The following is a 24,235-nucleotide window of genomic DNA, read 5'->3' on the forward strand; positions in this document are numbered from 1 at the left end:
TCATCGACTGTGACAAGAGTCAACTAATTGCACACAATGAGATTCTTTGCAAAAATAGAATAGTAGTGGCATTTTGGACTAGCACACTTTCTTGGTCTTCTTGATTTGGAGTTCATTTCCTTTATTTTTGACCATTTCATTGTTTTTGCCCTTTGATCTTTCTTTTAGGGCATACCCTCTTTTCATTTTTTAATTTTTTGATTTTTTCAAAATATGGAACCTTTGCAGCATGGAAAGGATGAACATATTTGGGACTTTACCAGTCAATCATGAAATATCACACCTATTGATATAGGAGCATAACAGGTGCGAGTCATAAGGTATTTAAAAAAAATGAGCAAATGGAAGAGGGAAGATGACCTAAGATTGTCTTTAATGACATATTGTGCAAAATAAAAAAGACTTGGATGCAGCAAAATAACAAATGGTTTAATAAATGGGGTATATTTTTGAACGTGTGTCCCATAAACAATAAAGAGATAAAAGCTTTGATTATGGGTAAGTTCCACAAGCATACTTGGGAGAAGGAGCTAGGGAGAAAGAAAAAGTACTATATTGAAGTGTTTAATCCCACTCATAATCATCGACAAAAAGCATACATAGAGGTCAATATTTCTTTGAAAGCCAAAATTCTTATTGCTAAGTGAAGGACTGATTCTCATCAACTCCATTGTGAAACAGAGCATTGAAAATGGCCGAAAGAAGTGTGGGAGGAAAGAGTATGTATTTTTTGTTCTTCAGGAAAAGTGGAAACAAAAGATCATTTCATTTTAGAATGCGAGGCCTTCAAAGACAACAGAGTTATGTAGATATATTGGCAGCTAGCTCTTGGGATAATCTATTTAGCAAGGGGTTTTTTGACAAGGTAGGAGTATTTATTGCGAGGCTTCATAGGAAAATGGTCGAATACATCAACTAGATGAAGAAGCAATTTGTCCCATATGCTACCTTTAGCCTCATGGACATGAAAATAATTTTCTTTCTTTCTTTCTTCTTATTTATTATAATTTGATTTATTTTTATTACAAATACTACATAAAAAAGAAATTATAAAATGATTAAGTATAAAAATATATTATATTTAAAATCAAAACAATAAACAAATTATCATTTTTAAGAATTTCAAAATTGAAAAAGAAAAGTTAAAACCTTTTATTAAAAGTTATCTATATATTATTATAATTATTTTCTTGGTAAAAAAAGAAAAAAATTGGATTTATAATTAAGGAAAATTAGAGTTTGGAATATATTTGAATATTTATAAAAAATGTTTTTTCTAGAATAAATAAATTTTAGAATTCGCTTATGACAAGTACTGAGAGGCTTGGTTGTTTTTTTGTTTTTTAAGATACTTATGATAGATCAATAGAGCCTCTATTTAACGACATTAAGGGCTTGATCTAGTGTTTTAAGCGCTCGATCGAGCTATTGAGGGCCTAAAAAATAGAGTTTTAGCTCCTCTTCTGCAGATTTTTGTGAAACACCATTTTGTACCCTAGAGGACTCCAAGCAGAATTTATCTTTAAGTGGCAGAATTGATCATGTTGGATTCGGGAAGGAACCCTCTATCCAATGGCATAATATTTTGACATTTTCGAATTCATATGATATTTTTATCTAATTTCTTTTAAACATAATGCTTGAATTTGTTTTGAACAATTTTAAAGAGTTTGAATACAAAATCAATATCATAAAATATACACAACAAAAAAATTTCAAAAATTACCACTCTCTTTGTTTACAAGTCCTATTCAAAAGGGTACTTTTAGTTTTTCAATTTATTTAAATAGTTGAAAAATGCAATTAAAATATTTCCTCGCCAACTTTGAAAAATAATAAAAAAATATAATTTTGCATAAAAAATAATTTTTTAATATGAAAAACTTACTCTCTCAGTGTAGATCATGCTCATATATATATATATATATATATATATATATATATATATATATATATATATTAAAATTACACGTTTTAGACTAAGTTATGTTACGTGAACACACACATACCTCTTAACTTGATGTGTAAAAATTTGCAAGTATAAATATTTCATTTAATGAAAAATTGACATATTATAGGACACTAAATATTTTTTCCAAAAATATCATAAGGACAACAACGTAATTCTCCACAATTTGTCTTTTTACTCCAAATCATAATTCACACTGCTTATATGAATAATGAAGGCTTCAATTTGATAAAAGAGGGAGAAATTGAAATTTCATTGCCACATTTGGCCCAAAAGTGTAACCCATCTTCATGCATTCACCCATAAGGTTATTAGAAATATTCTGATGGTGTGGTTCCCTCCTCCCTTGTATTATATCAAATTGAACTTTGATAGTGTTTCTAAGGACCACCTTGGCCAAGCTGGATTCAAAGGGGTCTTTTGCAATGTGATAGGGGAAAATCTCAAAATCCATGCGTGATCTTTGGGAATTGAAACAAAAAATTCATTTGATCTCTATGTGCTTGAATATGGGATGATATTGGTGATATGTGAATGTTACCCCAAGGTGATCATTGAGGGATACTTGCAAATCATTGTGTAGATGTTTCAAAACTTGCAAAACATAATTGCCACTCACAAGCTCCTAAATATATGAAGGTTGGAGGAAGGCATTAAGAGCATTGAATCCCTCATCCTAGAGACTCTTATCAGCATCCCCTCGCATGTTAGAGAAATTGCTAACAAAGTTGGAAATAAACTTGCCAATGATGACATTCTACATTCTCATTCTATTTTAGACCAATCTTGGACCCCGCCCCATAACTTTCTCTCTTCAACGACTACGATACTTTTGCTTTGCAAGTTAGTCATTCCCTTGATGGGGTGTCAAGGAGACAAGATTATGACAAACACAAGATGCCACCATGCCCTTGTCTGCTTGTAAAAAGATAGGTGGATCATCATTATGCCTTTGTCTGGTGTTGAACATGCGTACTTCTAGGCTTTAGTAATCTTATTAGGTGTTGAGGGCATTCAAACATGCATGATGTTGGTTTTGTGGGTAGTTAGGGTTGTTTGAAGTCCACAATTATGGAGGATATTGATCTCATTAAGGGATGGGATAGGATGTTAATGCACACCAAACATGAGATATGCAATATTGGCTAACAAACATTCAACATAGTGTAATAGTGTTTTAACATAGTTTCATCCATTATGGCTCTCTACAAGGTAAGTTTCCATAGTTGTTGGCTATTTTGGAATTATGGAAAGTTATTTGTTTTGCTCTATGACTCTCCATCTTTGTTTGGTTCCCTAGCTCTGCTCAATTCTTTATCACTTCACTTTAGCCCGGCCTTCTTTTGTGACCTTCTCCACTTGCTTTCTTTCTTTGCTATGGATCCTGAAGGCTCCTATTGATTAGGTTGACCCAGGACACACCCAACAACACCTCTTCCCCCCCAACTTGTGCTAAGTGTAATGTTGTAGTTGCAAGAACCATCTTCAGCCAGCTCACCCCTCTCAAGAATACAGTGGAATTTTAGCTCTTTGAGGTTGAGGTACACATTAAGTGAGATTGCATTCTTGATGAAGAAGTGGATGAAGAATTTGCTCCTTGGATTCTTGACCCAAGAAACATTGGTAGTGTAAATTCCAAGTATTACCAGACCATTGACCTATAATGGCAACTAAAAACAGTAATAGGGAATGTCTTAACTAAAAAAAATGTGGCTTACAACGAGATCCTACGTTGTATAGATGAACTTATGACTACAATTTAGAGAGTAAGATTTTGAGTCGAGGCCATTTCAAAAAACATTTCAAGCTTGAAGATGGACAACCTAAACTTGGTTGTTGCATAAAATTCCAAAAAAAACTTCACTCCAACTATTTTTGTTTATAATTTTTTGATTAATATAAACCAATTTAATTTAATTTTAAAAAAAATTAATTAAAATGAAAAAAAAAATATTCATTATGATTCGGAAAAATCGTATCATAATATGCATATACCATTAAAATTTATAGTTTTTATTACAGGTAATGAAGAATGGGTCAAACTATTGTGACGACATAAAGTGAATCCCATTCAAATTTATACATACTATTAAAATTTATAGTTTTTATTACAACGAATGAAGAATGGGTCAAATTATTGTTACTCTATAAAGTAAATCTCATTAAAATTTAGGTATTGTGTTCGAAATGCTTTGGATAAAAATTTACTTACAAAATTTATTTAATTTATGATTTTATTAAAAATTAATAAAAAATTATGTTACATTATTTGGAAACTGAAAACTTAAATAAAATATAATATGATATAATATGGAAACTTGAAATGGTCAAAATCATTGATATAACTCAACGGCTTTCAACGATTTTTTCATTTACTTGTTTGCATAGGTAGCAAACAAACAATTTTTTCTTATATTACGATAACAGAGAGGAGACCTGGATCGCAAAAGAAGGCATAGCTTAGAGTTAATTAATGGTCACGGCAAGCCTCTTTGTTGATTCTTTCTTTACTGATTCTCCAAATACGCTTTGCTATTTATTCTCGAAGTCAGCTTCTCATGTTCTTTTGGCTTCTACACTTAAATCCGATGAACAACCTTCACTAAATATCATCAAATGTTGTATGAGTTGTACACGATCCCATACCCATATAACATTTAATACGTCATCAATAAATACCATACCCATATAACATTTAATACGTCATCAATAAATACCTATCCCAGCTCTCTCATCCTGTTTAGATTTGGTCTTACAAATAAATAAATAAATACCATCCTGCTTAGAATTGTTCTTTCTACATTCATCTGCTAAGCTGCTGCTTCTGAATCAAATTTATTTCCAAATTGTTGTGAAGAAGAGAAGATGGTGAAGGAAGTAGGTCGGTTTAATGTCGAAGGATGGGCTGCCAGGGACGAGTCTGGAATTCTGTCGCCCTTCAATTTCACTCGCAGGTTCTTCTTCTGTTCACTCTCACAACTCCTGTTTGCAGGAAATTTTGTCCCCTTTTTCTCACTGGCGAAATAATGGCAACTTAAAGACGTGACAAGGGTTTTAGACTGCTGATTGTTGGAAGTTCATGTCTGGAAAGTTCTGTTCGTTAGCTGTGACTTGTATCTTATTAAGTTTTGATATTCTAGCGTGATCGTTTAAGGAATTGATTAAGACCTATTGGTGTATGACAATGGATATTTACTGTTTCCTGATCCGAATGTTCATAGATTTATTAAAAAGGATGGAGAGGGATTTGAAAAAGCCAGGATAGAAACCTCTCTTCTACGTACTTAATCTGGCTTGAAGGCAAGATGTATTCTAGATGCAAATTATATCCAAAATGTTACCGGTTTTGGCACTTTTATGGGAATCTGTAATTTCTACCTTGCTGATCTTAGTTAGAGGTTTGGAAAGTTTACTAATGCTCTAGGTTTGGTGTAACCGCAAATACCCAGGTGGCTAAGCTAGGTTTGAAGAGTGTTAGAATTCTTCATGATATTAGACTCTAGACCGAGGTGGCTGAGCTAGGTTTGAAGAGTGTTAGAATAATAACGACACTGGTATAGGAATCCATAATTTCCACCCTAAATATATTAATTACTTGAAAATTTTGTCAGGAATTTCTGGTTATTCCAAACAAAATACAGTGGAAAAATCCTCTGTTTCCACTCTTGAGAATTTTCTGATAAATTCCGAAACAACAAAAATATGAACAGAGACTCAGGATCAAAAACTGATCAAAATAATACTCTGTTTTTGACAAAGAAAAATACTCTGTTTTTAACTCAGAAAAAACAGAAAAATTCGTTCTCTGAAAACGGTGTTGTAGCAACACAGTTTTTTTTTCAGTTGCTGTAACTTGTGTTGCAGCAACGCTGTTCGTGGTGTTGCAGCAACGTAAATTTTTGACGTCAAGTATTTTTTGAGTTACGGTGTAACAGCAACAGGGATTTTTGACGTCAAGTATTTTTCGACTTACGCTGTAACAACAACAGGGAAAAAGAAACTTCTATTTATAAACGATAAACTAATTGATAAAATAAGTCTTCCTCAAGTAGAGGGATCTTCACAAAATATTATGCTAAAGAGCATCTTCTTCTTGGCAGAGGGATTACAACAGGAACGCTTCAGTTCCACAAAACAACTATCTCAGAAAATTTCAGCACTGTTGTGCAATACAAAAAAAAATCTCTTGTTCTACACTGCTGTGTGTTACAAAAGGACTTTCAATCTATTTCCTCTGTTTTCTACTTCTGTTTCTGTTTCTATTTATAGTGCGAGAAAGGGTCTTCACCGCTTTAACTTGCTAATGAAGTCTCTGCTGCTCATGATTAACATATTTGATCTTTTGCTGTATTTCTTGAATCGGTGGTGATGAAATCTATAACTGATAAATGCTACGTCGGCTTGAGGCTGGTTCTTTTCTCTTTCAGCCGTTCTGCTCATTAATATGGTTGTTGAGAAGTAATGATGTAGTGTTGTATCTGATCTTCATCCTTCAGGAACTCAAAAATAATTAAAGAGTGAAAAGATGGTAATGGCGGTGACTTAAAAGATCGGGAAAAAATGTGGGGCGCCGGATCACGACAAATGAATAAAGTAGCTGTTGTTGTTCTGTTCACTGCAGTTGAAATTATAATTTCAACACTCCCCTTTAATTTCAACTGCTGGGTTATCAGTCATACCCAGAAGTTTCCTTAAAAACTCAAAACTTTTCTGATCCAATGGCTTTGTCAGAATATCTGCAACATGTTCCTGAGTCCTGCAATGTTGTAAAATGATTTCTCCATTGTTCACCAATTCTCTGATGTAGTGAAACTTTGTGTCTATGTGTTTCGTTCTCTTGTGGAATACAAAGTTCTTGGATAATGAAATAGCTGAGCTATTGTCACAAAAAATAACTGTTGCTGTTGCCTGCTCCTGACATAGACTTCTCCACATTCTCCTCATCCGAACCGCTTGACATGCTGCTGCTGTAGCTGCCACATACTTTGCTTCTGCTGTAGACAATGCCACAATTGGCTGTTTCTTGGAAGCCCATGAAATGGCTCCTGAACCTATGTGAAAAATGTAACCAGATGTGCTTTTCCGGTCATCTACACTTCCAGCCCAATCACTATCTGTGTATCCAACTAAATCTGAACATTCTGAAACAGTATAAAATATGCCATACCTTTTTGTACCTTTAACATACCTCAAAATTCTCTTTGCTGCCTGCCAATGTGTTTCTTTTGGCTTCTCCATGAATCTGGAAATTAAACTAACAACATACATTATGTCTAGCTTAGTTGCAGTCAAATACATGAGGCTGCCAACTATGCTCTTGTACACACTAGGGTCAAAATCCTTGCTGCTGTCTTCTTTGCTGAGTTTTAATCCCATCACTGTGGGAGTGATTGCTGCCTTGCTGTCCTGCATGTTAAATCTGCTCAACACTTCATTTACATATTTTGTCTGTGAAATAAAAATTCCATTTTCATTTTGATCTACTTCTATTCCTAAGAAGTATCTCAGCAAACCCATGTCAGTCATCTCAAATTCTTCTTTCATGACTGATTTGAAATTTTCAATGAGGTAGTCATCATTACCTGTAAAAATCACATCATCAACATATAACATAACAATTAAAATTTTACAGTCCTTTTCTTTGATGTAAACAGTGGGTTCTCCCTCACACTTCTCAAATCCGTTCTCCAGTAGATAGGAATCTATCCTACTGTACCATGCTCTTGGCGCTTGCTTCAGCCCATAAAGAGCTTTCTTCAATCTGCAGACTTTGTGCTCTTGGCCTTTCTTCTCATAGCCTAGAGGTTGCTCGATGTAAACCTCTTCCATTAATACTCCATTCAAGAATGCTGACTTCACGTCCATTTGGTAAACTTTCCATTTGTTTTGTGCTGCTATGGACAATACTGCTCTCACGGTTTCCATTCTTGCAACCGGTGCGAAAGTCTCCTCATAATCTCTCCCATACTGCTGCTTGTATCCCTTGACAACAAGTCTTGTCTTATGCCTTTCTATCTTTCCTTCAGCATTACTCTTGGTCTTGTAGACCCATTTAACTCCAATGACTTCTTTACCTTTTGGTAGCTTAACTAAATCCCATGTCTTATTTCTTTCTATTGCATTCATCTCCTCATCCATAGCTTCTATCCATTTCTTATCTTTAATTGCATCTTCGAAATGAACGGGGTCATCAACGTGACAATACAAAGAAAACAGGGAATTCATTCCTTCATCATAAATATCACTTATATTTCTGAATTTCTTACCTCTTTCATTCGGCGTGCAAGTGCTTGTAGATGCACTTGAATTTCCTCCTTGTGGTGTGCTTGGAGAAGCACTCTCATTTCTCCTCAAGGGTGTCTCTTGCTGTTCTGTTGTTGGTGCAACTGTTTGGGGATGTGTTTCAGCCAACTCCTCCTCATCATCATCATGAGACAAACAGTTTTTAACATTAACTGTTTTCTCTATGCTTCCATCCCAAGCTTTCTCTTCAATAAATTGAACATCTCTGCTCACAAAAAACTTCTTGGTGGATGGGATATATAACCTGTAAGCTTTGGATTCTTCACTGTATCCAATGAAAATGCATTTCTCCCCTTTGCTGTCCAATTTCTTCCTTAGCTGATCTGGAATGTGTGCATAAGCCACACAACCAAAAACTTTCATGTGGGTGACTCCTTGCTTTCTCCTACTCCATGCTTCTTCTGACACTTTGTTCATCACTGCTTTTGTAGGACATCTATTCAAAATATATACTGCACAGTGTACAGCTTCAGCCCAATAATCATTTGGCAAATGCTTTACCTTCAACATGCTCCTCGCCATATCCATGATTGTTCTGTTTTTCCTTTCAGCAACTCCATTTTGCTGCGGGGTGTACCTTGCTGTAAATTGCTTATGAATTCCATTTTCTCTGTAAAAACGTAAAAATTATTTGGAAATATACTCACCTCCTTTGTCAGTTCTCAAAACCTTGATACGCAGCCCACTTTGATTTTCTACAAGTGCTTTGAAATTTTGAAAATTTTCAAACACTTCACTCTTATTCTTCAGAAAATAAACCCAAGTCTTTCTGGTAAAGTCATCAATAAATGTTAGAAAATATTGGTTGCCTGCAAGTGATGGAGCTTGCATCGGTCCACATAAATCTGAGTGGACAATTTCTAAGGGTGCTTTTGCCCTTATGCTTTTCCCAGTTGGAAAACTTTCTCTGTGTTGTTTTCCCAATATACAACCTTCACAAAGGCTGTCGGGCTTTTCTATCAATGGTAATCCTCTTACCATTCCTTTTCTACTCAACAAATTAAGACCTCCAAAGTTGAGATGTCCAAATCTCAAATGCCACAACCAATTTTCATCCTTTGGTACGCTTTGGAGAGCCTCTTGTGTCACTGTTGCAACTACTTCTTTATTTTTCAAATCTGCTCTTATTCTGAGAGGGAACATCCTGTTCCTTGTCATCTTCACTTCAGCAATACAACGTTTGCTGGGTAATCTGTCCATGATGGTGCATACATCATTCTTAAAGAAAACATTGTAACCCTTCTGAACAAGCTGTCCAATACTCAAGAGATTACACTTCATTCCAGGAACATAATAGACATCTGTTATGGTTTTTTTTTCACCTTTTTTTATAAATATTTTAACTTCTCCTTTTCCCATAACATAAATTTTACTATCAGTTCCAAGTGTGACTTGTGATTGCACACTCTGATCTAAAACTGAAAACAGGGCTATGTTTCCTGTCATATGGTTGTTGCAACCAGAATCTAGAAACCGTATATCCTCACTGTTTGTTTCAGCCATATTACAAACTAACAACACATTATCTTGACTGATATTTTCTCTAGTGATATTTGCACTAGATCTATTACTCATATCATGCTGCTTCTTCCTACGTTCATTTGCATAGTGCCCATATTTTTTACAATAATAACATTGGACAATGGATTTTTCATACCTTTGTCCTTGAGCATGATGTTGTCCACTTTGTTGACTGCTTCCATGGCCTTGGTTCTGATTTGGATTGCTTCCTCTTCCTTGAACGTTTGCTGGACTGTTTCTTCTGCCTCTGTATTGGATTCTGCCTCTTCCTCTCTTGTTTCCTCTGCCTTGACCTCTTCCTCTTCCAAATGACATCTGGGTCTTGAAGGCTTGCTCTAGAGATGAGTTTTCATTTCTACTCAACCTCTGCTCATGTGTTATCAGTGATGCATGAAGTTCATCAACTGAAAAATTTGAGAGATCCTTTGTCTCTTCTATGGTGGTGACAATCACATCAAACTTTGAGGGTAGGCACCTCAATAGTTTCTCCACAATCCTCCTTTTTTCAAGAGTTTCTCCATGAGACCTTATCTGTGTGACCAAACCAATTGCTTGTGTGAAGAATGAGTCAATATTGTCTGACTCCTTCATATGCAGGTTCTCAAAATCTTTCGTCAGCAATTGTAGTTTTGTTGTCTTCACTTTCTCCATGCCTTGATAGGCTGTCTTGAGAGTTTGCCATGCTTCTCTGGATGTCTTGGCTGCTGCTATCCTCGGAAACACACTCTCATGCACTGCTTGATATAAAAGTACAAAGGTTTTTGAGTCCTTCTTCTTATTTCTCTTCAACAGCTCTTTCTCTGCCTGAGTTAATCCAATAAACTCTTCTTCATTCTCTGGTTCTTCAAATCCATATTCAACAAGTTCCCATAAATCTTGTGAGGCAAACACGACTCTCATGGTTATTGCCCAGTAGTCATAGTTTTTCCCATTGAACTGTGGGAGCTGGGTATTAAACATACCCACGCTGGTGCTGGCTATTCTTACAATACTTGACTGTAAAAAAAATCACTTAATTGTCTTCAGCAGCTACACAAAAAACTAATCTGAAAAATACCTTGACAGCGTTCTCGCTTTGCTGGATAATTTGCTGCAGCAAGAAATCTTCTTTCAGCTTCTTTGATGTCTTCAAAGAGCCTGGACAAGCTCTGATACCATGTCGGGAATTTCTGGTTATTCCAAACAAAATACAGTGGAAAAATCCTCTGTTTCCACTGTTGAGAATTTTCTGATAAATTCCGAAACAACAAAAATATGAACAGAGAGTAATACTCTGTTTTCTGATAATTCAAAAACACCAGAACAGAGCATAAAATAATACTCTACTTTGCCTCAGGATCAAAAACTGATCAAAATAATACTCTGTTTTTGACACAGAAAAATACTCTGTTTTTAACTCAGAAAAATAGAAAAATTCGTTCTCTGGAAACGGTGTTGCAGCAACACAGTTTTTTTTTCAGTTGCTGTAACTTGTGTTGCAGCAACGCTGTTCGTGGTGTTGCAGCAACGTAAATTTTTTACGTCAAGTATTTTTTGAGTTACGGTGTAACAGCAACAGGGATTTTTGACGTCAAGTATTTTTTGACTTACGGTGTAACAACAACAGGCAAAAGGAAACTTCTATTTATAAACGATAAACTAACAGATAAAATAAGTCTTCCTCGCGTAGAGGGATCTTCACAAAATATTATGCTAAAGAGCATCTTCCTCTTGGCAGAGGGATTACAACAGGAACGCTTCAGTTCCACAAAACAACTATCTCAGAAAATTTCAGCACTGCTGTGCAATACAAAAAAAAATCTCTTGTTCTACACTATTGTGTGTTACAAAAGGACTTTCAATCTATTTCCTCTGTTTTCTACTTCTGTTTCTGTTTCTATTTATAGTGCGGGAAATGGTCTTCACCGCTTTAACTTGTTGATGAAGTCTCTGCTGCTCATGATTAACAGATTTGATCTTTTGCTGTATTTCTTGAGTCGGTGGTGATGAAATCTATGACTGATAAATGCTACGTCAGCTCGAGGCTGGTTCTTTTTTCTTTCAGTCGTTCTGCTCATTAATATGGTTGTTGAGAAGTAATGATGTAGCGCTATATCTGATCTTCATCCTTTGGGAACTCAAAAATAATTAAAGAGTGAAAATATGGTAATGGCGGTGACTTAAAAGATTGGGAAATAATGTGGGGCGCCGGATCACGACAAATGAATAAAGTAGCTGTTGCTGTTCTGTTCACTTCAGTTGAAATTATAATTTCAACAAATTTTACGAACACCCGTAAAGTTTAGCGTAAAGACAAGCCTCTTCAAATTATTAGATCTAATGCTAAAACAACAAATCGGCTAACAACATATGCCATATTATTTATTTTCTTGTGCAAGAGCACAACAATTGTTTTTGGCAGGTTGAAATCTAGGTAAAACCATTTCACAACATACGACATCTGCTTCAACCATTTTTTGCGCATGAAGGTGATGGTGTTTCTTTGCCAGGTTTGAATCAGGGTCGAACCATTTGTGTCATCATGACACTGTGAGGCGAGGTTCGAATCAGTGCGGAATAAGGGCTACCCAGACGGCCCCCATTTTCTATTTCCAATATACTCATGATGTTAATTTGGCTAAAAGTCCCATGGATATCATAGTTTCTAACTTTCAAGGCCGTCTGCATTCCCTCCGCTAAAACTCCGCCTTTAATTAACTACTTAACAACAACCTCGTTGATTTCTCGTATTTGTCTACCCTTGGGTATCAACACATGAATCTATGTTTGCAGCGTTACAAATCTTTCCTCTTCCTTCCAACGGTCTGCTTTTTCCATGTCCCCCAGGTTCAGATTCGTTGCCCATTTTTTTCCTTTTCTGATGCCAAGTCTGTAATATTGGTTTTTCTTATAGGCGTCGTTATAGAATTTGATCCGCCCTTCTCATAGCAAAACCCTTTCAGGTTTTTCTTGTTAACTTGTTATACCATTTGTGCACGGGAAAGTTCTTTTCTGACTTTTTGTATTGCCTTGACAGGAACACTGGGCCGCATGATGTTACTCTCAAGATCGCATATTGCGGAATCTGTCACTCTGATCTACATCAGATTCGTAACGATTGGAAAGGTTCCAGATACCCAATGGTTCCTGGGTAATGTCTTCATATTCTTCAACACTGCTTCAAATTAAATAGCAAGTTAGGGAAAATATATGCCTAGAAATTCATAATCAATTTTAATTTATTCACATATATTTTTCTTGCAGCCATGAAATAGTAGGTACAGTAGTCGAAGTTGGTTCAGAAGTGAAGAATTTTGCTGCCGGGGATCGAGTGGGCGTGGGCTGTATGGTTGGGAGTTGCCAGCATTGCGATACTTGTATTAAAGGGCAAGAACAGTTCTGTGAGAAGGTCATTTGGACGTATGGCAGCACTGATGTTGACGGTTCTGTCACCTTTGGAGGTTACTCATCTTTGATGGTTTGTAACGAAAGGTAATTAGTCATTATTCCATCTCATGCAATCATTATTTAGGGCATAGGGTAAACTTGCCATAAAAGGCTTCCTTTTCTGTCCATATATAACGGCGGCTAAAATCCTGTTTCTGCTCATGTTTCGAACCGGATCAAGGAATTTTGGGAGTGTCCAAATGGACTCAAAATTCCAAATTTTTTAATTGTGTCAATATTACGCTGAAATTATGGTTGTGATCATGTTTTCAACCGGATCAAGGGGTTTTGGAAGTCTTCGAATTTACTCAAAACATCAGAAAATTTAATTGTGCCAAATTGTGCAAGGGCCTGCCGAGATGGGCGATTAACTTTTTGCTTATAAAGCCTGAAACAATGCCATTTTAAAATATATATATATATATAGGTTAAATAGAGAATAATTTGGGTGCTGTGTGGCTTGTAAGCAGCTTTGTGGTGAAGGTACTAGAGAATTTGCCGTTGGATGCCATTGCGCCATTACTATGTGCGGGAATAACGGTGTATAGCCCCATGAAACATTTCCAGATGACAGAGCCTGGAAAGAGCCTGGGAGTGGTGGGCCTTGGTGGTTTGGGACACATGGCTGTCAAATTTGGCAAAGCTTTTGGGTTGCAAGTGACGGTCATAAGTACATCGTCTAACAAGGAAAAGGAAGCCAGAGAAGTTTTAGGGGCAGATCACTTCGTCATAAGAAAAGACGAGAAACAGATGCAAGCTGCAGTCAAGTCGTTAGACTATATTATTGACACAGTCTCTGCTAATCATCCCGTGGAGCCCCTCCTTAGTTTGTTAAAGGTAAATGGGAAGTTGGTCATAGTTGGTTTGCCAGAAAAGCCTGTTCAATTTGCTGCTCCGGCTGTTGTAATGGGTAAGGTCTTTTCTGCCCTTTTCTCGCTCACAAAAAGAAAGGAAAAATAAATTATATTAATTGCACTAACAGTAGAAATTATATTTACAGTTTAAGTTGATATGAAGTAGATATGTGATATTAGGATTGAGAAAATGTGTTGCCATAACAATAATTTGGGATTTTATTTTAATTTTGGTGTGTGCAGGTCGTCGTTTTGTAGGTGAGAGTTTGATTGGAGGAGTGAAGGACACTCAGGAAATGATGGACTTTTGTGGAGAACATAACATCTGTTGCATGATAGAGAATATTTCAATGGAGTATGTAAACACAACAATGGAAAGATTGGCAAAGGGAGATGTGAATTACCGTTTTGTAATTGATGTTGCTCAAAGTTTCAAGTCTGATGGCAGATCTGATAAGTGAAGTGTTATGATTTTAATTATCGTTGAACATGGCTCTCAAAGTATAGTATACGTGAATGAGTTGCATGTGTATGTGACAGAGTAAGCTGTTTAGGCAAGATAGAGAAGATAATTGTCAATATGTAGAGATTTTGTTTTTTTTTTCTTTGAAGTGTTGTCGTTTTGTATTGGTATCGTTCTTGTTGTAGTTTGGTCAGTGATATCTCCTGTCCAACTGTATTTCACAATAATAAATTTTAGGTTTTGAGACTCTTCAATTGAAATGTTTCCCTGTAGGAGAGTGACTAGAGCGTGACAAGATTTTCGATTTATCGAATCTATCTCAAAAGATAAGCAGAGCAGATGGTAATGATTAAAATAAATAGAAGTTTTATTTTTTCATCTTATATGATATATATGTTTGAAAAAAAAACTGAAAACAATAAATGTTTTGTACATTTGTTTTCATAAATTTTTGTGATCAATTTTTCCATAAAATCATGTTCGTCCATGTATACTACCGGCTCTGCTGTAATTATGTTCGTCCTTGTATGCTACAAAAGTGGCGAATGCTATTTCCACCTCCATAAAAATATAAATGCCCGTCCTTACACCCCTCTTTATGTCAACATGGGATGGGTGCATGGTCGGGAATATGCGATGACGTAAGGAGGAAGGGTGTCTGGGCTCTAAAGGACGGGCATTTATGTTTCTATGGAGGTGGAAATAGCTCTCGCTAATAATTCTACTGTAATCATGTTCGTCCTTGTATGCTACATAGTGCTTTAATAACTCTGCTGTAATCATTTTGTCCTTGTATGCTACAGAGCGCTGTAATATTTTTGGTTAATTGTTTTTGCAGATTTTTTTTAATTTAAGTAAATATGGAAGTGGAAATGTTAGTTGTGGGATGAAGAATGAGTTTAATTGATTTATGTAAATAAATTATAGAGTAATAAAGATTTTTTTTCACTTTAAAATATTATGGGAAATAACACCAGAGTGAATTGGGATTTTTAGTCTTCTTAGTTGTAGAATTATTTTTATTAATATGGTTGAGTCTAAATAGTGAATAAAAAATAAGTGATACTGGTCACAATTGTAATCTTCCCAAATTTCCACCAAAATGGTTGCCACCAATATCTTAGTGTAACTAGAGAGAGATGTTACTTTGGATGGGAAGAAATGTATGTTTCAAAAGGCAAAACCTAAAGATTTTTCTTAATTGACAAAAAAAAACCTAGGTAAAGAAAAATGGGAGAGATGTTATTTTGGATGGGAAGAAATGTATGTTTCAAAAGGCAAAAACTAAAGATTTTTCCTAATTGAAAAAAAAACTTAGGTAAAGAAAAATGATGTAGACCTTAAAAGCATAATGGCGTTAAAAATTTATTGGGGGAAGAAAATTAATAAATACTACTGAGTGAAAATAGTTTTGTGGGATAGAAAAAACCGTGCTCGAAGGGAGTTGTGATGAATGCTACTCACTAGTATGGTTGAACATGGTGGTTCTACTTTATTTTCAAAGGTTGAGATAACTAAATACATTGTTAAATGTCAACAATTATGCTTTAGTTATGTAATAGTTTGTAGATGTTACCGTATGGTTGTTTAGTATATAGAATAAATATATCTATCTATAGTAACATGCACTTTGAGATAGCCAAGATTATAAGTTTCCTTTAACCATCAATTAGGAATGAATACATGTTATGGTTAATGGGCAATCTTATAATAGTTTATGAACAAAGAAAAAACTAATACAACCAAATACATGTATATGTGTATGTGAAGTGAAATTTTAGTAATATGTGAGAATTTAGCTACCTTGCTTAAGATTAGTGAATAGTGTGAGAAAAACTTTGTAGATTATTTTGTTACAAATATCATATAATGGAATAAAGAAAATCTTAAGTTTAATACACTAATATGTCAAGTGCTAAGAGATAATTTTGGTCTTAATTGATTACCATAAGAAATATTAGTTTGTGACATAAAAATCCTCTTGGGAAACCGTAGGAGACCTATAACTATCCTTTATAGAAAAAAAATGTATTACTGAGAAGAATCATGAACACAACATTGCATATGTATGATAAGGGAGAACTATCATTTCTAGAAAAAAATATATATTACTGAGAAGAATCATGAACCACAAGGGTTTCACTGGGGGAGCAATATCATACCACGTGGGTTCATATTGGGGGATATATATTGAGGAAAAAATGGCATAATATATTGGGGGATATATAGGGGTAAAGGGTTTTTATATTGGAAAATATAAAAAAATGGAGCTCAAAGTTATTGAAAAAATATTAAGGGGAGTAAAAAATGTTAATGAAAAAATGGATACCTACTTTATCTAGTTAAAGTAGGGGTTTTTTAAATTGGGAAGCTATATTGGGTTTATATTGGTAGGGGGTTACATAATGTGATTTTTAGAGGGATTTTCCAATATGTAGTCAAATTAAGGGTATTGTCTAATATGCCACGAATGCAGATGATATGTCAGAGGTTCACTGAGTGAATCCCTCATGTCATGAACACAACATTGAGTATGTATCATAAGGGAGAACTATCATTTCTAGAAAAAAATATATATTACTGAGAAGAATCATGGACACAACATTAAGTGTATATCATAAGGGAGAAATGACTAACAGTGGTGAAACCATTTGAGAAAGAAAGAAAAAAACAATTGCAAAGTGAATATGAATGAATGAAATGTGCTTTGAGTAAAGTCAGTCCAGAATAACCACGAAATTTCAAGGTCAAAAGTGTAAGAATAAAATAAGAACACTCATAAAATTGCCTGAAATACACTTACATACACAACAACATCATATACTGTTAGGAAGTTAAATTATAAAATACAATGTATCTTTTTATATAACTCTCTCCAAAACGAGTGGCATGTGCACACTCTAGAGAGTAATCGACAAAAGTGTTCAAAAAATCTAGTGAGATATAACATGTACTACTACACCAAGGGAACTTTTAAGACAAAAGAAATCTTTTGTCTTAAAAAATCACTTTTTATTTTAGTTATTTTACATTAAAATTTAATATCAATTGAATTGTCTTAAATATAAACTTTAAAACAAAAGTAGTTTGAGACAAAAATATTTTAAGACAAAACTTTATATTTAAGACAAAAATAGTTTAAGACAAAAATATTTTAAGACAAAGTAGTTTGAGACAAAATTATTTTAAGACAAAACTTTATAATTCAGACAAAAATAATTTAAGATGAAAATATTTTGAGACAAAACTTTATATTTAAGACAAAAGTAGTTTGAGACAAACATTTAAAGACAAAACTTTATATTTAAGACAAAAATAATTTAAGACAAAATTATTTTAAGACAAAAACAATTTAAGACAATTATTTTAAGACAAAACTTTATATTTAAGACAAAAACAGTTTGAGACAAAACTTTATATTTAAGATAATGGCCACTTTAGATGAAACCTATTTAATACAATTAACAATTAAGACACAAACATATCAATTTAAGACAATATTATCTAACAACTGCAAAATTGACTCTGACAGTGCGCCCTAAGTCCGTCAGCTTGCAGGAAACTACTGTCTTGCGCCTATACCGAGGTTGTTATTTTACTTACCATTCACGTTATCTTATATAAAGACAATGATTTGTTGGGCTCTTTGTTTTGTGGGGGTAGTCGACTAAGAAGAACGTGACAACTTTTACTGACAAGATTTCTCGGACATCAATTCCTCTTCTGTCCCTTTCATATCTGTTGATATGATTAGAGACAACTTGTCTATCATTGCATTCGGAACTGCTAGACGGAGGGGGATTTTAAGACAATTTTTTAAGAGAAAATAAATATTTTGTCTTCAAATTTTCAATACGAGGCGCTAGTAAAAAAGGTAAAGGTAAAGGATTAGGGGTCTGTCTACTAGCATTCACCAAGTGGTTGGTTTACCATGGTTGTGAAGTGATATTCAACAAATGAAAAGTGTTTCTAAGACAGATAGCCACAGGACATGTGAAGCAGATCTGGGTTCGTGTGAAGAACCTGTATAAGCTAGATGTGGAAGACTGTGCTGCATTAAGCACTAAGGCGGAGAAAGTGCATGTTGCGGTGTCGATGAACTTTGGTACAAAATACTTGGTTATTTTCATCATGGTACCTTGAAAATTATACAACAAATAACCACTGGCCTCCCTAAAGGAGCAGATAGATAACTCTCAAGGAGCTGAGGAGAAAAATAAGCAGACCAAGGAACCCAAGGTATGATAGAATATTAGGAGCGCATGAAGACTCCATCTGATGCATAACCCTTTGGAGGCTAGGTATGGAAAACAAAACACATCTTTTGAAATACGCCTCTTAGTGTAGCTTAAAAGTTTTCTTATCATTATCGTATCATTTTGTCTTCAATGACATTCATGGTTGCAAGAACTGAAAGTCATTCCATGTGTTTCCTCTATGTGTCTTGCTCCCTTTCACTTGTTTATTACATAACTTAGAAGATGAAGAGAAACACCACTTGTTTATTTAAACTATGGAGGTTGTGACCAACATGATCTTATGATTAACTAGGCATGATGCAAGGGATCCTAAGTGGGATGAAAGATGTTTGATGATATGTATATAGTCAGTACACTCCTTTTCATTACTCCTTTGCATTAATCCTTGCTTTGTATCTTGCATGTACCCTCATTGCTTGTCAAATTTGGCTACCTGCTACTAGTAGTCTCTTAGTTCTTTCCTGACAAAGCAAGGGAAGGAACCGTCTAGTGGAATATCCACAATAGTTTATGGATCACAAGTACACCCTCACATTCCTCAATGATATAATTTTAGTTAAGCTCAAAGGTTTTCTTGAAGTCAATGAAAAAACATAAGGGACTAGTTTTATTATTAGAAAACTCCTCCAAAATTATTTGAATCATAACAATGTGGTCCATAATTATGCCAAAAGGCATTTTCTCTGTGGGCTTGGGGTGAGCAGACATTGTTCACCCCAACCAATAAGAGGACTTTATTTTCATCGTCATCGCTGCAATCCAAAACTCACAGGTGGACATTCACCCTCCATTTTCCCATAATTGAATTGGTGCAGGTTGGTGCCATTCTACATGTAGGTGCATTCCAATTCAATGCCTTCACATTTCCTCATCCTCTCGTCTGAGGATTTTCTCAAGGATCGTGAACGTACAAAGAAAATCGACAAAATTTTTTACTCCTAAACATAACAGAGTATTCCTCGGGCCAATAACCTTGGGTTCAACTAAAGTTATGATTATGACTCCACTCTTCCTGTGGCTATCGATATACCGATGCATGTTCAACGAATCCTTGTTGAGAAGACTTATGTTGGCATAATGAATGTAGTAACGTTTAGACTGATGTTTTAAAAGAACAATGTGAAGAAGCCCACTTGATAGCCACTGCCAATAGTTTTATGGAATAACAAGCGTTGACATGATTGTCATAAAGAAAAATGAATCCCATTAGTTGAATTGCTCTTCTTCCGATGTCGTCGATGAAGGTGACTGTGAACCAATATTCTGGGACAACCAAGCACCAAATTATGTTCTTTTTATTTGATAAATTTCAATGGCGTTCATTTTGACAGCATCAAGAAGTCGTCCCACGGTACTGAAGAAGTTCTTTTGGAGTAGAATCCTTAACCCCACTAAATATACAACATAAGAAACAAAAAGAACCAATCATCCTCTAGCAGAGAAAACATACAATCTGTTTCTCAAACACAACATTAGCAATGTCTTTAGAAAATCCATTTTAAAACACAGTAACAATTACTTCTTTCGGTTTTTGGTAATGTTCATTTCTGCATAGGAAACAATGATCATGTTCAAACCATAAGAATAACAATAGATTTAGAGGAGTCATGCAAAGACAAAAGCTATGTTTTATGTGCACAGATTGAAATGCACCATTATTAAGCCTCATCCAATTCAAATAACAACTATTTGACAAATTGGAAGAGTTTAACAGGTACAAACTGATAATGATCCTCTGATTTAAGATCCCCCAACAGAACAACATCAAATATTTCAATATTCGTCATATAATATTAAAATTTAAAGCATTATATACACACTAGAATTTTTCACCTGAATTTAAGTTTAGTTGGTTGCAAAGGTTCACCATTATTATTATTATTATTATTATTATTATTATTATTAAAATAAGTGGAATTCAATTTCTCATATCCTACATTTGGGAGACCATTATCTAATAAATCAATACAGGGGCAACAATTTTGTTGACTACTATAGTAAGGGATTCCATTTGGGAGATCTTAAATATGCTATCGTAATGGATTCCATTTGTTCCTAGAATAAAAAATTTACATCATTTCATCTTTGAGACTTTGATTCCTAAGAAAGAGAGAGGATTTGTTGAATCTCATGTATGTCATTGTTTTTTTGTACATATTTTTTTAATATAACTTTCTCTTCTTTTTTTAGATGATTTTTTTTTAATTCTTCATTAATCAAATAAACATATGGCTTTATAGACAGAAAAAACAAAAGAGAAGTAGGAAAATCATTGGATCAAACCAACACCAGACTAAAGAAGCAGAGAGGAGATCACTAAGAACCAACATTGGCAGCACGAGAAAAAGACAGACAAGGCCAAGACAAAGGAGAAAAAGATAGACCAAACTAAGAAGCAAAGGCATCCCCAAAAGAAACAAAACAGAGGATCAGAAATAAAAGGAGCCAACTTCATGTATAATGCCATGAATTTTAAGCTCAAAAAACATAAAACCATGATAGAGAGTGATCCCTCTCTTATATATAACATCAATGACCAAGTGTTGCTCTGTGTACACATGCATGAAGGATATATCAGAGAAGGAGGAATGAAGAGCCTTAATGTTGACCATCCAATGGTGCAGCGAAGGAACCTCCAGGGAGTTTCACCTTTGCAGCAAATCTATGACCACCTTAGAGTCTGTAGCAACCCTAAAGGAATCAATGGAAATCCACAACATTCTAGAGAATTCCCCACAATGCCACTATCTCAGCCCTATTATTGGTTCCTTTGCCACCATTCCAGAAGAAATGATATTCCATACTAGGGTAGAGATAGATAATAGCACCGCATCCACATGAACCATCAACGGAGGCCCCATCGAAGAAGCCCAAAAGAAAATGATCACCCAAATCCCTGAATAGAGCAAATCATCGTGGAGATGAGGAGAAACACGGATCAATTTCTAAGAAATGGTTAACAATATTAACACTGGTAGATTAGAAATCATAGAAAAAATTCTAAAAACTAGAGGCATTTATGGAACGCAAGAAACACCAAAAAACATATAAGGGCAGAGCATGGAATGGCCTCTGTTCCAACTTCCAGTACACTAGGCAATCCAAGATGGAAGACCAAATCCTATCAACCCTTATTTTCAGCAGAACCGCCACTTGGTCCTAGATAGACTTGGCATGTGGCCATCCCAGAAACAATATTTTTTTTTTCTTTTTGTAAAAAAAGGTCAAAAATACTTTTTTAATATAACTAGCATAGTTCTATTTTAACCTAGATCAAGTCCTAATAGATTTTAACTTTTCGTCTTAAGATATCTAAAGTTAAAATGAATCTATACAAGTTTATTATTAAACAGTGACCCATGAAGATATTCATGAAAACCAGAGACGAAGACTATTTGTTTTAAGATTATAAGTGAATAAATTCAGAAAAAAGACAAACTAGAAAGGCACAAACACTCAACAAAGAAACCTGACAATAATCCGACGGGAATAACGCAAACAAAATTACCTCTAAGAGCAAGAATTATGCACTAGGAAAAGTATTCACATGTAGAAACACTCACAATTGTCGGACAAGAAGAACACAAAAAATTACCTACGAGAGTGAGAATTATGCACTAGGAAAAATATTTGCATTTTTAGACATGCGATTGACCTGGATGCTTTTCTTTAGGTGCCGTAGACAAAAAATTGCAGGATTTTAGATAGTTTTTTTCCAAGACTGTTTTTTCAAAAATCACACAGGCAGAAAAATTTCGCAAACCATAAAGGGTGCAAAGAAGGTGCATAATGACACAAAACTTGAGGTAATTTATTCATTGAAGATGATTTTTTTCCTTTTTGAAATTTCCTGCGAACATTAATGACTAGAATATCCTTCCAGAAAAAGAGATTTTAAAGTTTGTTTTACCAGAATCAATGGTTAGAATTCTTTGGAGATTAAATGCTAAAGAAAAAAGAGTAATCAAAGATTATTACTCTTCTACAACTAAGAAAGACTTTCTCTTTTAAAGATTAGTTCGTTATCCTAGAGCCAATTTACCAACTAGACATACATCACATTTATCATCCATGTCTTAAAATTTGGGTTGTTGGCATCCACTTGGCATCAAGAACATATCCTACCTTAAATGCAACCATAGTTGTTTGATATTCCTCCAGAGAAAAGAACACAATACTATAAGGTAAAAGGATAAGTTAAATTAGAATGAAATTGTTGAAAATTTTATATCGACCCTTATTTCATCTATAAACATGTGTGGCTAGTGGATCAATGACTTCATTTTCACACCACCAAACCCTGAAAGAGAAAAATGTCACAATCTGAACTTAGAACAAAATGTTTACCCTTTAGGAAAGTATGCCTTGGCCATAGAAGGATCCAATGCTATTGCTTGGTTTGCATCAACCGCAACATCTATTAAACAAAGGAAATAAAATAAATAAAAGCGTAGTAGCATGCTTAAGTCCAATACACAAATCCTCAAGCTAATTAGTGATAATAAACATAAACTTATTGTAAATTCAACAAAAATGAAGCATCCGACTTAACGGGAACATTATGAGTACCACTGATGATTTTATAGGTAGCTAGTTCATTACATAAAACTAAACAATTTTTGAATATGAAAAGATCATTTCATGAATTCATAATGAGAGAATAAACCTAGGATAAATAGTCCAATAAAAACATTTATTGTTCTGCGAGATTTATGTTAGTGTAAAATTATTCTTAAATTTAACCTCCTACTACATTCTTTAGAAGGTATATAGAAACTCACATTTCGATGGAATTTCATTGTCCATATATTTAGCTTCATTATTGCCTTCCACTTCTCGATTCTTCCTATTGACATTCCTTTGCACCTCTCAGTGCAATTACTACTAATATTATGTTATGGACTTTGAATAATCCATGGAGTTGTGGATTTGCAATACTTTCATACTGTCCTTGTTTCTCATTATTGGATGTTCAAGATGCCAATATGATGTGTAGTACAATAAGTTCCACGTTGAATTAGGATAAATTGTGGCCACCAACTCACACTAATATAACGAACTTGAAGAGTAAAAATTAACCTGATCGTCCATGGGTATGCAATTAGGTGGGTGCAACGAATCAAGTTAGTGACCATGGGACGAATAAAATATTTTTAAACATTTATTTCAGTTGATTTTAACTTAAATTTAGCAAAGTTTTCTTGGAATCCTAAATTTGAACATTGAATTTTAATCCATATAATCTCATGATGTCGATTCATTTTATTAAATAAATATTTTAAACAAACCAAATCATACCAAACTACTTTTATTAAATCCTTTTGAGGTACATATTCGTACAAACATTAAAGAATAAAGGTAAACGTGGTATCTATTATTTGACCCCATATTTTCTCAAATCTCTAATATCTCTGTGTTTTAAAATTTGGTAATTTTATGC

General features: G+C 34.6%; 1 protein-coding gene across 1 annotated transcript; it reads left to right on the forward strand.

The window, feature by feature from the left end:
* The first annotated feature begins 4,834 nt into the window (after positions 1 to 4,834).
* Positions 4,835 to 14,534, forward strand: LOC149218537 (8-hydroxygeraniol dehydrogenase-like). Its single transcript, XM_089382409.1, has 5 exons — positions 4,835 to 4,923; positions 12,810 to 12,923; positions 13,037 to 13,264; positions 13,690 to 14,129; positions 14,317 to 14,534. The coding sequence occupies exons 1-5, from the start codon at positions 4,835 to 4,837 to the stop codon at positions 14,532 to 14,534; spliced, it is 1,089 nt and encodes a 362-aa protein (XP_089238535.1).
* Positions 14,535 to 24,235: the final 9,701 nt, after the last annotated feature.

Source organism: Pinus tabuliformis, chromosome Q, assembly GCF_031772625.1.
Source record: "Pinus tabuliformis cultivar Carrire ecotype Pingquan chromosome Q, CPIR1, whole genome shotgun sequence".
NCBI lineage: Eukaryota > Viridiplantae > Streptophyta > Pinopsida > Pinales > Pinaceae > Pinus > Pinus tabuliformis.

Bases quoted from the DNA above. Each gene is read 5' to 3' on its own strand.
- LOC149218537 (XM_089382409.1), top strand. From the start codon at position 4,835: ATGGTGAAGGAAGTAGGTCGGTTTAATGTCGAAGGATGGGCTGCCAGG. The intron at 4,924-12,809 runs GTTCTTCTTCTG...TTGCCTTGACAG, and splicing joins CCCTTCAATTTCACTCGCAG to GAACACTGGGCCGCATGATG. The intron at 14,130-14,316 runs GTAAGGTCTTTT...TGGTGTGTGCAG, and splicing joins TGCTCCGGCTGTTGTAATGG to GTCGTCGTTTTGTAGGTGAG.